The 13538-nt window shown below is 39.9% G+C and overlaps 1 protein-coding gene across 7 annotated transcripts in view; it reads right to left on the minus strand.

The window, feature by feature from the left end:
* Nucleotides 1–13538, minus strand: part of LOC101742128 (glucose transporter type 1) — a 194716-nt gene that overhangs the window by 37978 nt on the left and 143200 nt on the right. For 4 of the 7 annotated variants that reach the window (XM_062676652.1, XM_062676696.1, XM_062676684.1 and 1 more), the window contains exons 1-3: nucleotides 12589–12772; nucleotides 4669–4726; nucleotides 1447–1548 (exon numbers count right to left, since the gene is read on the minus strand). In XM_062676652.1, coding sequence (XP_062532636.1) covers nucleotides 1447–1534 — 88 coding nt within the window. In that variant the 5' untranslated portion in view covers nucleotides 1535–1548; nucleotides 4669–4726; nucleotides 12589–12772. Of the gene's footprint in view, nucleotides 1–1446; nucleotides 1549–4668; nucleotides 4727–12588; nucleotides 12773–13538 lie in introns of those variants that run through there. The other 3 variants (XM_062676557.1, XM_062676710.1, XM_062676620.1) reach the window with 1 other exon arrangement.

Genomic DNA, 13538 nt, shown 5'->3' on the forward strand with positions numbered 1-13538 from the left:
ATAACTCAACACTCAAATTAATTAACTGTACAAATTTTGATTACGATCTTGAACAAAAAATTAAAAGATTTGTTTTAAATTTCTAAGTCGCTAGATTTTCTTTTGAAAAGACCGGTAATCGAATTCACGGCCCACTTAGTGTTGAGTGGTTACCAGAATCCTGATATATCACAAGGCGAATGCCTCTAACCACTGATAGATGAGCTAGATACATCTTAATTGTAATAACATTTGTTCAGTATAATTATCATAGTTATCACATTTTTGAAACTTATTTACTAGGTAATCACGCTTTTAAATTCATAGCATAGGTACTGTATTCAAGAAATTAGAATATTAAGAAGTAATAGTTATCTAAACACATGATGAACAAGATTATTAAAAGAACTTTCACTAAATTTCACCATTAATCTTCTAGGGTGCTAGAGGCGTGGTAATGATATTATTTAAAATCTTTTACTATTAAAACTATCGTTTATTGCTTCTTTTTTACGATGTCCAACTATAGTGTTTTAGTGACCACGGACCGCGAGATAACCAGTTGTCCAAAATCACGAAAATCACGTTCGAAACGTTTTTGAAAAGCCGCAAAAATAGAAGAAGGACATGAACACAATGGGACGTACCTAAGCGATGGTCCTTTCAAACGAACGGTCTAGCGCGTTTCAATCGACTCACTTTTATTATTTACGAGCTTCTACCGGCGACTTCACTCCCGTTAATTTTTTTTTTGCTGGCCTAAAGGTACTCTGTCCTTTTCTGCACTCCCGGCAAAGTTTATGTAAAATATCACGACCATCGGTTCATTAGGTAAGACGTGAAAGCGTACAGACTCCATTTTGGCATTTAAAATATTAAAAAAGGTTTTGTCGAACATTTAATTTGCACCTGTTCTCGTTTTTCTCGAGAAAATGATTATAAAGTTACCGGAATAACGTTGGCTTTCACTTTAATAAGATTATTTTATGATGTTAATGTCTTCAAGCTCACGCCTCAATAGAAACTGGGGTAGCGACTGAGCGGCTACTTCCGAAGAAATGCACAAACATTTAGTGTGTCGCGCTCTTGTCATACAGAATAATGTTTTTTAGATTTTATTTTATTTTAGTTATTACGATTAATTCTTCTTTGTGACCTCAGAATTCTATTAAAATTTGCTTTTCTTAACCGCCGTATAAAGATTTGTTAAAGTATTTCGGTAAAAGTAGGTATCTTCTAGCAACCCATGGGAAACACTTAAAAAATCACTTAAATTAAAAATGTATGTTAGTATATATTAGCACAATTTTTCTGTAGACCACATTTAGACGCGAGCAATCGAAGTTGTCACATAGTACGCGGCTAGAAACAAGTTTTGTTGTTAATACATTGACGTATGCACATTACGCTAAGCTGCACAGGGGCTGCGTAGGAAATGCTTGTCGAAAATAAGATTACGTTTTTTACCTGAAATTTGATCGATTGGTGAGTATAGGGGGGGCTCGTCCCCTCCTGTTTGCTGATGTTCGAGCAGGCGATGACACGACTGTCTCATGAGCGCTCCAGACACTGCGTAAAAAATTTCAGATTAATAATACAGTTGCAAAATTGAGAGTAAGAACTTTTTTTTAATTTTTTTTTATTGCTGGATGGGTGGACGATCTCACAGCCCACCTGGTGTTAAGTGGTTACTGGAGCCCATAGACATCTACAACGTAAATGCGCCACCCACCTTGGGATATAAATTCTAAGGTCTCAGTATAGTTACAACGGCTGCCCCGCCCTTCAAGCCGAAACGCATTACTGCTTCACGGCAGAAACAGGCAGGGTGGTGGTACCTGTGCGGACTCACAAGAGGTCCTACCACCAGTTAAGTTATTGCTATGAGTGGCAGATTGCATCGTGATCGGCAAGACAAACGGACAGCTCTTTTAACTAGGAAGCAGGACTGCTTGGCCGCACAAATTGTTACCGAGCTCACCATGCGTCCTACCACCGGAAACAGTCATAATATGTGGGTATAAAACTCAGAGAACGTTTCTGCTTAGGCCCCAGCGAATCCCTTAGTCGCATTTACGACCCCTTCGCAAACAGATGAGGTGGCGATTGGAAAATAGGTTTCTGAGTATACCAACAGCTAAATCTGGAATCTCGAGTTTGGTTTACGTATGCACCAATCATTCGTGTAAAATGTTAATGGCGCTCATTTCCGTAATAGTTTAACAGTCTCTACCAAATACATCTTATCTATCTCCTACTTCTCTACGGATTTCCTCCGGATCCTGATAGGTAGCGATCGATTACGTCTATTTAAATTTACATGCATACGGAAACTTCGTTACCAAAGGTTGCGCGTTACCCGTAAATTTTACATGTACCTATTTACATCATTTAGTTTAGGAACGAGTGAAGAATATTACCAGTCGGTCCGCCCCAGGCCCGCCGCTGTAGGTACCGATGTGTCACGAATGAAAATTAATAGCTACTCTTACTGACTGTTACTAGGGTTCTTATATTACGACTGGACATATTACCAGAATGAATTGGTAGCATATTTTCAAGTTTACGGTCGTAATTTGCGCTCCGAACTTTCGAAGTGGCTTTATTTTAATTTAGTTCTATGTGTGTTTTAGGGCGGCTCTCAATGTTTTTCTTTTTCTTTCGAATGTGTAGTTGTTGTGCGTGTATGTGTTTTGAGTAAAATGTTTGTGTATTCTAAACATGCGTGTGAGCTATGAGCATTCGGGGCCTCAAGTTAAATATCGTTTGGAGAAAATGCGGGTATTCATACAAACTGCGCCTGCATCAATTAGGTAGGCAATTTTATTATAAATTTAATCATAGCTTTTTGGCCTAATTCTAAATAAACAGTATATGCTTGTAATAGTCAATTCTTTCTGGACGGCTTGATAACCTAATTGGTTAGCAGTCAATGCAATGAAGAATTTGACTTCATGTGACAAGATGAGCTCTGGTAATAACCGCAGCAACTTCACGTGAAGAACTAGAAAATTTTAATTTAATTTATTTTTATTGCATAGATGGGTGGACGAGCTCACAGTCCGCCTGGTGTTAAGTGACATAGACATCTACAACGTAAATGCCGCCACCCACTATATGAGTTCTAAGGTCTCAGTTTAGTTACAAATATTGCCCCACCCTTCAAACCGAAACGCATTACTGCTTCACGGCTGAAATAGACAGGGTGATGGTACCTACCCGTGCAGACACACCAGAGGTCCTACCACCAGTAAATTTCTAATTCCTTTGCTTACACTCTAACTACAGTGTTTAAAGAAATGTACATATTTAAATCGTGTGACGCGATTACCGTACTAGCTAGTTTTTTAAATAGTTCGAACACTAAAATTAATTTTCGGATAGCGTGCGTTTTATCATTAAGTCGAAAACAGGAAAAAAAAACTTGTAAAGTGACAACTTGTTTGTTCAATAATATTGAAATTACACTCGAACGTAAGCAATCTAATTGTTAGATAATGACTTACGGACCTGTAATGAAGTCAAACTTTTGATAAGTGAAGGTTGAGTAAGTGTTTTGTTTGTATAATTCACATTAATGTGTTTTGTATTGGTTTTTTTTTTTTCATTGCCGAGTTCAGTATACTTTATTGAGTGTGTGTGTGGCTTTTATGATGTTGTATTTTTATTTTGAAGTTTCCGGCGCCTATGTGTATGACAATACATCTTTAAAAGGTTTTCGCGTACTATACTACTACTACTGGTCGTAGGACCACTTGTGAGTCCGCACGGATAGGTACCACCACCCTGCTTATTTCAGCCCTGAAGCAGTAATGCGTTTCGGTTTGAAAGGTGGGGCAGCCGTTGTAAATATACTGAGACCTTAGAACTCATATCTCAAGGTGGATGGCGGAATATACGTTATAGATGTCTATGGGCTCCAGTAACCGCTTAAGACCAGGTGGGCTGTGAGCTCGTAAACCTATCAATGCAATAAATAAATAAAACAACTTCCTCGAAGAAGGATTTCGTGTAATAAAAATCGAACACAAAAGTGCATAAATTCCGAATAACCGTCTTGTCGTAAGGGTATCTTGGGACATGCAGGCAATTTCCGACTATTTCAGTTGCGAAGCAGCGATGTTTATAAGGCCGGAAACTATTATTAAAACATTGAATTGAAATCGAGTTGTGTCGACTAGAATAGGAGGGAAGGGGGACTCTCTTGTGGGTGTGTGAGGGATATACCACCTTTCTGTAGGTGTTTAAGGGATGCACTAAAAATAGAGCAGCGTTCTCTGAGTATTAAATCATACTGCGATCGCCAACCGGTACTTAGTGGTGGCAAAGCTTGTTGAAAGTCAAACAGATAGGTTCCACCATCCTGCCAATTTTTGCGTTGAAGCAAATAATTGCTTGAGCATGAGCAAGTATGCAAGTATACAAGTTTGGACATATGTTATAAACACAAGAGACCCCATCTCATATTTACGTTGTAGATGTCTATGGGCTCCAGTAACCACTTAACACCAGGTGGGCTGTGAGCTCGCCCACCCATCTAAGCAATAAAAAAAAAATGTTTCAAGGTAGATGTTAGGTTTAAGCTCTGTTGCCTATCAGTTTAGATAGCCGATTAATAGTTGACCGGCCGTGATCTATCCAATGATGTATTTAAAAGTGAACGATGGATTTTAAGCGTGCATGGCCTACCTTTATTCTAGTTGTCATTTGACCACGTCCGACGGCTGTCTACCCGACGACATTCTGCCTGTAACAAACGATACGAACATTATTGAATAAATCGTGTATAATTTAAATTCATTAAATCTATATATTAATACGTGAAGCAAAAAAATTGTACTCCGTTTTACGAAAAATGCGCGGACGACGGAGTATAAAATTTCCCACACTTATAGAGAACACAGAGGAGTGCAGAATGTTAATTTTTTTTTTAATTATGCCTAAAAAGTACATTAAATCAGTAAATAAAACATTACACACACTACCATGTATTTGACACAACACATATACTCTTTATTATTTTTTAAAGTCTGTGGTCAAATTGAGAATAGATTAATATTGTTTGTCTTTAATATTTGTCTATAGTGTAGTTTAGGCAAATATGTGATTAGATAGATATGTATAGGTAGAAGAATAGTTTTTGACAATAGAACTATAATAATGTTTGAACTTATAATTTCAATTAATTATAGTCGAATTTCGACTACTGAGGGACCACTAGTCTACTTAAATGTTCAAAGTCTTTGTACAACTGATGCGATTTTTTCATAAATTGTGAACGCTTCGTTTGCATCAATAAACTTAATGCACGGCGATGTTTCATTTACACGTGAAAGGGTAAAATTCGCTCCCGGCGTACGGATCCATTTATAGTCATTTTAGCCTTTTGCTTCAGGTCTATAAATAAATTTAAAATATAAAAAACATGTATATAAATCGGTAAAATTGTCTTAAAAACAGTCCGCGTACATTTATATATAGTAAGCACCTGATCAGATCCAGATATATTTATGAATATTAAATTTGAAAATTTGTAATAACTGAGATCCGACAATGCCTGTACAATGGCATAATGTCGTGAGATAGATAATTTAGAGAGGTGAAAAACTATTTGGCTTAAGCGACGTTTTTGCAACTTTACAGGAAAACCTTTAGAAGTGTAAAATTTGCAAATTATCATAACAAAAATACTTATTCAGCTATATGAATGCAGTGAGTAATTGAAGTTAAATTAAACACATCGAACTGTTGATGCTAATACCAAATAAAACGCACCTTTATTTATATCGATAAATATCGCGTATTAAACCAAATAGCCTTTCACCCCCTGGATTTGTAATGATCCTTTGACGGCTTTGTTAATGAAAATATAAAAAAATGCCCACTGAGTTTCTTGCCGGATCTTCTCAGTGGGTCGCGTTTTGGATCGGGCGGTAGATTCTGTGAAGCACGGCTCTGGTAAAAACGTGTGCGATGGTAAAAACGATAATAATACGATGGTATCATCTCTTTGTCTTTATGTCTCTTTTTTTTTTTTTTTTTTTTTTTTTTTTCCACAGGAGAAAATCGCCGGATCCCCACCCGCGCGGCAGGTGGGGTATGTGGGAGTTGAACCTCACTAAAAACTCCTGCCGCTCACAACCGGCGCCCTACCTCGGACCGGGCCGGAGCCCAGTCGGGGCTATTGAAACGGCGGGACAGGGTTGACGCAGAGCACATTACATCCATCCCACCGTCCCACGGACGCCGGACCGGTGGCCGCCAGCGACACGACCACCGGTTCCCTCGTTCAGCGGGCCGAGAGCCCGCTTTGATGGCGCCGCGTTACACCTTCCCCCAGAGCGGTCGGGGGAACGTGGTCTGCCATCACCCGGCTTCCTATTGCGGGTGAGCGTGCAAGCACGCCACCCCACGTCTGGGTCTCTCCCTGCACAAAACGGGTGGGACCCCTAGCTCTTAGGGGGCCAGGTCACGGATACGACCCCGGTCCCGACCCCCTGCTCGGCGGCGGCGGGTTTCTGCGTAGTGAGGAGAGCTTTCCCTCACTCGCCCCGCCGCCTCCTTCTGCGAGATGGTGCACTCGCAGAAGTCGAGCATAGCCTTCCATGACTCATCGCTGCCAAGCATCGACGCCACGACGCCAGGCAGCGACAAGTCAGGTCCTATCTTTGCGACCAGGACACGGCGCTGCACCTCCCAAGCGGGGCAGACAGCGAGCGTATGCTCCGCCGTGTCCAGGTCGTGTCCACAATGGTGACACCTCGTCGTCGGCTCAGCCCCTATCCGGCGCAGGTACTTCCCGAAGCATCCGTGCCCGGTCAGCACCTGCACCAGACGAAAGGTGAGACGTCCTTCGCCACGATTCACCCAGTCATCAAAGACCGGGTAAACCGCCTCGACAGTCCGTAGCCCCCACGTGGGGTTGGCCAATCGCCTCGACCACGACTCGAGCACGGACCGCCGAGAATGGGCCTTCCGCGCCCTCAGCTCACTCTCGGGGACACGCGCCACGCCCCGAGCACGGAGCTCGCTGCGCCATCGATAGTCGACAGCGAGCGACTCCGCCTCCAGCTCCCATGGCGGCGTCCCCGCCAAAACACACGCCGCCTCGAAGGAGACGGTGCGATATCCGCGGATGACCCTGATGGCAACGGTGCGCTGCGGCCGGCGCAGAAACCGAGCCATAGTGGCCCGGTTGCGCGGCTCAGCCCACACAGGTGCACCGTACAGGGCCATCGATCGCACCACCCCCGCGTAGAGGCGGCGCACAACCTGATCCGGTCCCCCAATATTCGGGAGCAGCCGGCTCAAAGAACCGGCCGTCCTCATCAATCGGGGGACCAGCTCCGCAAAGTGAGCACGAAAAGCCCACCGGCTGTCCAACACGAGGCCGAGGTACTTCAACTGCACCCCGACCCCTATCCGGACGCCTCCAACCACGATGGTTGCTTGTTGGCAAGAAAAAACGATAGGGAGATTTCAATACGGCTTCTGACTTCAAACGTTAATAACAATGAAGCATTTGTTGACTTGTATGAAGTCGCGTATAAATTTTAGTTTTCTTGTCATGTCAAGATTAGTCATCATCTAGTACAAAACGTCTGGTAAACAATATACCTAGAAAATATTTGTCACCGATCGCTATAAACCCTGTCTAGCCCTGTACACTGTCGATCTTAATGCTCTTGTTCGGATCTTGTATGTTGCAAGGTTATCTTGAAAATATCGAGAGCGCGTTTCAGGTTGTTGTTGAATATCTTCCATTTTATGATAGCTACTGCTACAACTGAAGTTCCGGGTTCCGAGAGGGCTTAAATTTAAATTACATTTATCCTGTACTTTACTTTACCTGTACTTGTGTGATATGTATTTACGGTACCCATGACAGGAAAAAATGTAAGGGTCCCGTAATTAAAAAAGATTATACCTACTCCCGTATCAAGGCTTGTACATTTTTACTTATTAAGGTACATGGTGCGCTGTGCTGTATAAAGTGATCCGCTCTTGTAATTTAATTGTGTATAGCGCTTGACTGCACGCCATTTAGAATTTTAAATAGACGACGAGTAATTCTCACTTTGTCCGGTAATAGACATTCATGTAAGGCCTCCGTCCCGTTTCGCATATCTGCATACACGAAAGCGCTTTACCTCGAAGCGGAGTTGAGTGGAGCCTGCTTTTTTGAGATTTTACTTAAAAATGCGCGATGAATATATTTTTTGAAGATTGCGGTAATGGTGCTACGTCTAGTCTACACGGGCTTTTCGCCGATATTCTAATGCGCGCTTGATGCTATCTTGAGAAAAAAAAATGTTTTGAGGTCATGTATTAATATAAATTTTTTTTCATATAATTTTATGCACATCGTTATGTAGATTCGCTTTTACAAGAGGACGTGTCGCAAGAGAAGGAGAGCAGTCGAGATTGGAATTAAAAACATGTGAGCGATATATCCAGCTCCGGACGGTACTGAACTGCCATGAAAATAGATAAAGTTGAGCCATTACAATGCCAGCACTGGCGTGGAGTTAATATATCGGTCATACGTCGAGAATGGCGGGTTAAAGATTATGTTGAGTCTAAGCCGGGCCACTATCACTATTTCCCCGAGTCCGGGCTATGTAGCACGTGTACATATTTCATTTACAGCAGCGCCGTACGATAAGTTGCTTTGAGCCTCTCGGGTACTTTGACTTTGGAATGAAGCGAGAACGTGTTCACTGTATTGTATTGTGTATGCGCATTAATGTGATTAAAGAGATTTATGGTTTAATCTCGCTAAAAGAAACCCATTTTTACTAACGTATGACGTAATAAGTATGAAATGAAACAACGAGAAAGGTTTTTAATTGTTTTCAACTCACGAAGACCTCGGGGAATGTTCGGTGATTGAAAAAGTTCGTGCTCGATTTGACCAACAATAAAAGTAGCATCTTTCTGAAAAATGTTATTTATGACTTAATAATGTAATCGAACATTTACCAATGACTGTTTCTCCCATTGAAAAGTTTTGTATTACTTTTTAAGAGAACTATGTATTTGGTGCGTCTTCATTTGAATTCTCAAGGTACCTTATAATATCTTATGTTAAATTATTTTTTCGCTCTTTAAATTATTCTCTTTAGATAATGAAACTGGAAGGTAACAGATTTATTGAGAGAGAGTAAGCTGCTGATGGGTTTTCCATTTTAAATCTATTTTGTTGTGTCTGATTTGCTACTTAGCGTTGTTACGAGGTTAGAGCGCCAAGTGATTACTAGTGATTTGGCTGTACGTCTGGCCTTGGTGATGTCTATTAGCGACGGTGATTATTCTCTACCAGGCGGGCCGTACCTTCGTCTGCCTCCGAAGGCGTAAGAAAGGTTCCATTCTCGGCCAATTTTGGTCGTTTCGCTTCGATTTTATGCGTTTCGGTTTGAAGGGTGGGGCAGCCGTTGTAACTATACTTGAGACCTTAGAACTTATATCTCATGGTGGGTGGCGCATTTACGTTGTAGATATCTATGGGCTCCGGTAATCACTTAACACCAGGTGGGCCGTGAGCTCGTCCACCCATCTAAGCATAAAAAAAAAAAACATTGAATCTATTGGTTCGAATGACGGCTCTACTCCGCCGTTATTATTTGTTCGGACAATAAAGCTCACTAAAAATCATTTCTCTGAAAATCCTACGGAGCCTATACGTTGATTGTTAAATTGTATATAAGTTGCTTTAAACGGCGAAATGCTCTCAAACCATCGACATTCAGTGCCTCCGCAATCTGCGCTGTAGTAATCCAACGGATTATTCCTCTCTGAATCATGGACAAAGTCATTATCGGTGCCAGAAAATCGCTCAGGGCGAGGTTGGTCGTTCAAATTGTAGTCACCGCTTCGAAATCCGCTTAACTATATAACAATCCTCTTTAGAACGGGAACACAATTCAAATAAACGTATTGAATATTCTCTTTTGCAGTACTAATGTAAACAAATAACATAAGAAGACTAAAATGTAACTTTTATAAACTTTTGATACTGATTCATTACAATGAACCTAAATTATGTTGTTACGAGTATACGCAATATACCTACACGAAACCAAAAAAGTTGACGAAATTTGTGACAACTATTCGTGAAGAACTGCCGGTTGTATGTATTTTAATATATATATCGAAACAAAAATTAAGTACACACCAATGTCAAATATATCAAAAGTTTTTACGTGCTGTTAGAAGTGAAATGGCCGAACTCATTTAAAAAAAAAAGAGTTATTTAATACTACGAAACAATTTTGATGAATGAACTGGAAATAGTGATGAAAATCGGTAAACTTTGCATTTCGATGAATTTGACCCGAACTAAGACTAATATGTTCTTATGAAGCCATCATAAGATGTTTTATGATGAGTAGGTGTTTTATAAGCATTTATCTATACGGGCTAGGGATGTAACAGTAGGAATTGTAGAATTACCTAAAACTAAAGATTTATTTTAAACTAGAAAGCAAGCAAGATACACATGAATTATTTTTTATTGCATAACGGATCGACCAGTGTTATGTAGTTACCGGAACCCATAGATAAAAACCCGAAGCGTAAACTTTTTAAAAAGTGAATGCCCTTATAGAATATTATAGGCGAGTTTTATTTAACAAACATGAACTCGTAATATGTATGTACGAAGGTTATATTTTCGGTTACATATAGGTAATCGCCCTTTGATAAGTCAGAGTTGTGACGTCGGAATTAAGTAACGATTAAGCTCTCATAATGTGAACAAAGTGTGAATTGAAACTTATCTATGCCTATTTGGTAAATCATTAAGATATAAGTCATTAGGACTTCAATTGTTATGTACAAACCAAAACTAATCACAATTAATTTTACTACTGACAAGATTATTTCAGTTCAATGGACACTGATGTGACAGCTTTTTTAATTTTGACATTAACATTCAACACAGTTGAAATAAGACTTGAATATAACTAAAACATTTTCTACTTTAAATTGAATGAAATATATGTAAATAATCCGTTAAGATTGAAGTCAATGTACTCCGAAAAGGCAGGGCCGATCAAGGTTCTTCAGGAAACCTTCAGATTTGCCTAGCGGGTGGGTGCTCCTGTGAACTTTGATAACGATACGGTCAAAGTCAAGTCAAGTTTTGACTAATTTTAAACAAAAAGCATTTAATATGTACCTAGTTGAATCCATTGTGAAAAAAAGGCCATTGGAAGTCTATAATTTTAACGGTCTCTTCACATAAGAATGACAGCGTCATTATCCTCTCCGCGAAACATGCGGCGAATCTCGGCGCAAATTGCTTTGGATTCATTTGTAGCAAGCTCCCTAAGTTTTTAAGTTAACTTAATTGCGACTCCTTTGACGATGTCTATGTAAAAAAGTAATTAGGAGTAGGTACGATAAGGCAGTTCCAGAGTCCGTCTTTGCGCGCAAATCTCAAATCGGCTTTAAGAGTTCTTGGCAGTAATGGCTGCTAAAATTATTATTTTATTTTTTATAGCTTTGATGTGTGGACGAGTTCAAGGCCCACCTGGTGTTAAATGGTTACCGGAGCCCGTAGACATCTACAACGTAAATGCCGCCACCCACCTTGAGACATGAGTTGTAAGGTCTCAGTTTTGTGAGTGCAACGACAAATTTTTGGACTCAAAATGTTTAGTTTTCAAAGTTAGGGCGTATTGCAAGTCCGTCTATTTCTGATAAAATGCAGTCACGTGTTCCGCTTTGAATGGTACCTACGCTGAGTATTTTACTATACAATTTTCTATTCTTTTTTTTATTGCATAGATGGACGGACGAGCTCACAGCACACCTGGTGTTAAGTGGTTACTGGACCCCATAGACGTCTACAACGTAAATGCGCCACCCACCTTGAGATATAGGTTCTAAGGTCTCAATTATAGTTACAACGGCTGCCCCACCCTTCGCACCGAAACGCGTTACTGCTTCACGGCAGAAATAGGCACGGTGGTGGTACCTACCCGTGCGGACTCACAAGATGTCCTACATCTCGTGCGAGAGTAGCGAGTACAATACGAATTACAGCTAATAAATATGTTAAGCATATAATATATTTCGTTTTACGTCTGAGCGCGCCGTCAGCGGAGATAACGTACCCTGCGAGGAATCAGGTGAAATTAGGTCGTTCTCTTATCTTACATATTCAACGGAGTAAACATCAATTATTTGATTTCTGCATACCCAACTCTTATTACAATAGGGATTAAGTTTATAATTAAAGTTCACTTGTAACAGTGATTTCGTGTGAAAATATCATGTGAGAAATTGATTTTGAATCATCATATTTCATTGTACGTAAATTTATTTGGTAGTTTTAAATATTGTGAGATAGTTGATAGTAGTTTCACAATATATTACACGATTTACTCACAATTTTTATGTAAAATTTATTAATAGTTTTTAAATAAACTTTTCTAGACTAGTTTATTTAGTTTTTTAAATATTAACCATTTACTTAATTTAATTTTTTTATTTTGTCAATGTTAACATTTTAATAATAGCTTTATATTTTAAAAACTAAATAAATCAGTCTAGATTAGAAACTAAAAATATTTACAAATATTAAAACCGTATTAAATATCTTACCTGTTCAACCATCAGTCAGTGACAGGAACGAAGAAGAAACTTGTATTTAATTTAAGGATTCGAAAAGTGCTTTTGAAAAAAAAAAAAAATATCTCTGGAGTGTTGACGTGTATTGTACGGAACCAGTCGCGCTACCGGATCACGATCTCGCGGAATGCCCGTAGCCGCGGCCGGTACGTCTTGTCGCGTAAGGGCGGCGTTGGCGAGTGCAGGTCTGTAGGAGGAGCGTCTGATCCCGCGCATGCGTCCTTCGTTCGACTGCAACTGCAAACGTAGTACGGGCCGAACTACGAATGTCCCGTGCCGTGGTAGGGGCTATCAACCGAACGTCAGCTATTTCGACGGCCGATTTTTATCGAAGCTTTTTCCATCTGACCTTTACGATCCCTATAAAATGTCATTTATCTTTATACTTGAATAACGCTGTTATTTTATGAACGTGAGTCGTATTAGTGTTGTTAATTAAATGTCTCGCTCAAAAGCGTCATTGTGACGTCATCAGCGAGAGTCCAAAGGGTCATACTGGTATTATACTGACTTTAGGTATCTAAAATTACAAACGCTTTCCGATAGTTTACTCTTGAGTTACCTCTTGAAATGTAAATTTTAAATCATTCGATTGTATGTTATACATGTATCCTTTTTTTTTTGTATTAAAACTGGTTCGGATTAAATAAGATATTGAAATTAAGTCAAAAGCTTACACATTTCCTGTTTCGGTTCTCAATTTCTGACCAGAAAATAGTTTTCATAAAGAAATCTCGGCTAATATACTGTCTTAACTAATACGATCACTGTCATGTCCTTTTAGCCGGGACAGCTAACTGTTTCGCGCCATAAATAGGCACGATGATAAAACCTCGTACCTACTACCAGTGAATTGTCTTTATATGCCGTTTTACATTACAATTGTGACTCCAAACTCTTGTTTCAAGAAGGGTGGTGCCACT

Source organism: Bombyx mori, chromosome 1, assembly GCF_030269925.1.
Source record: "Bombyx mori chromosome 1, ASM3026992v2".
Classification (NCBI taxonomy): domain Eukaryota; kingdom Metazoa; phylum Arthropoda; class Insecta; order Lepidoptera; family Bombycidae; genus Bombyx; species Bombyx mori.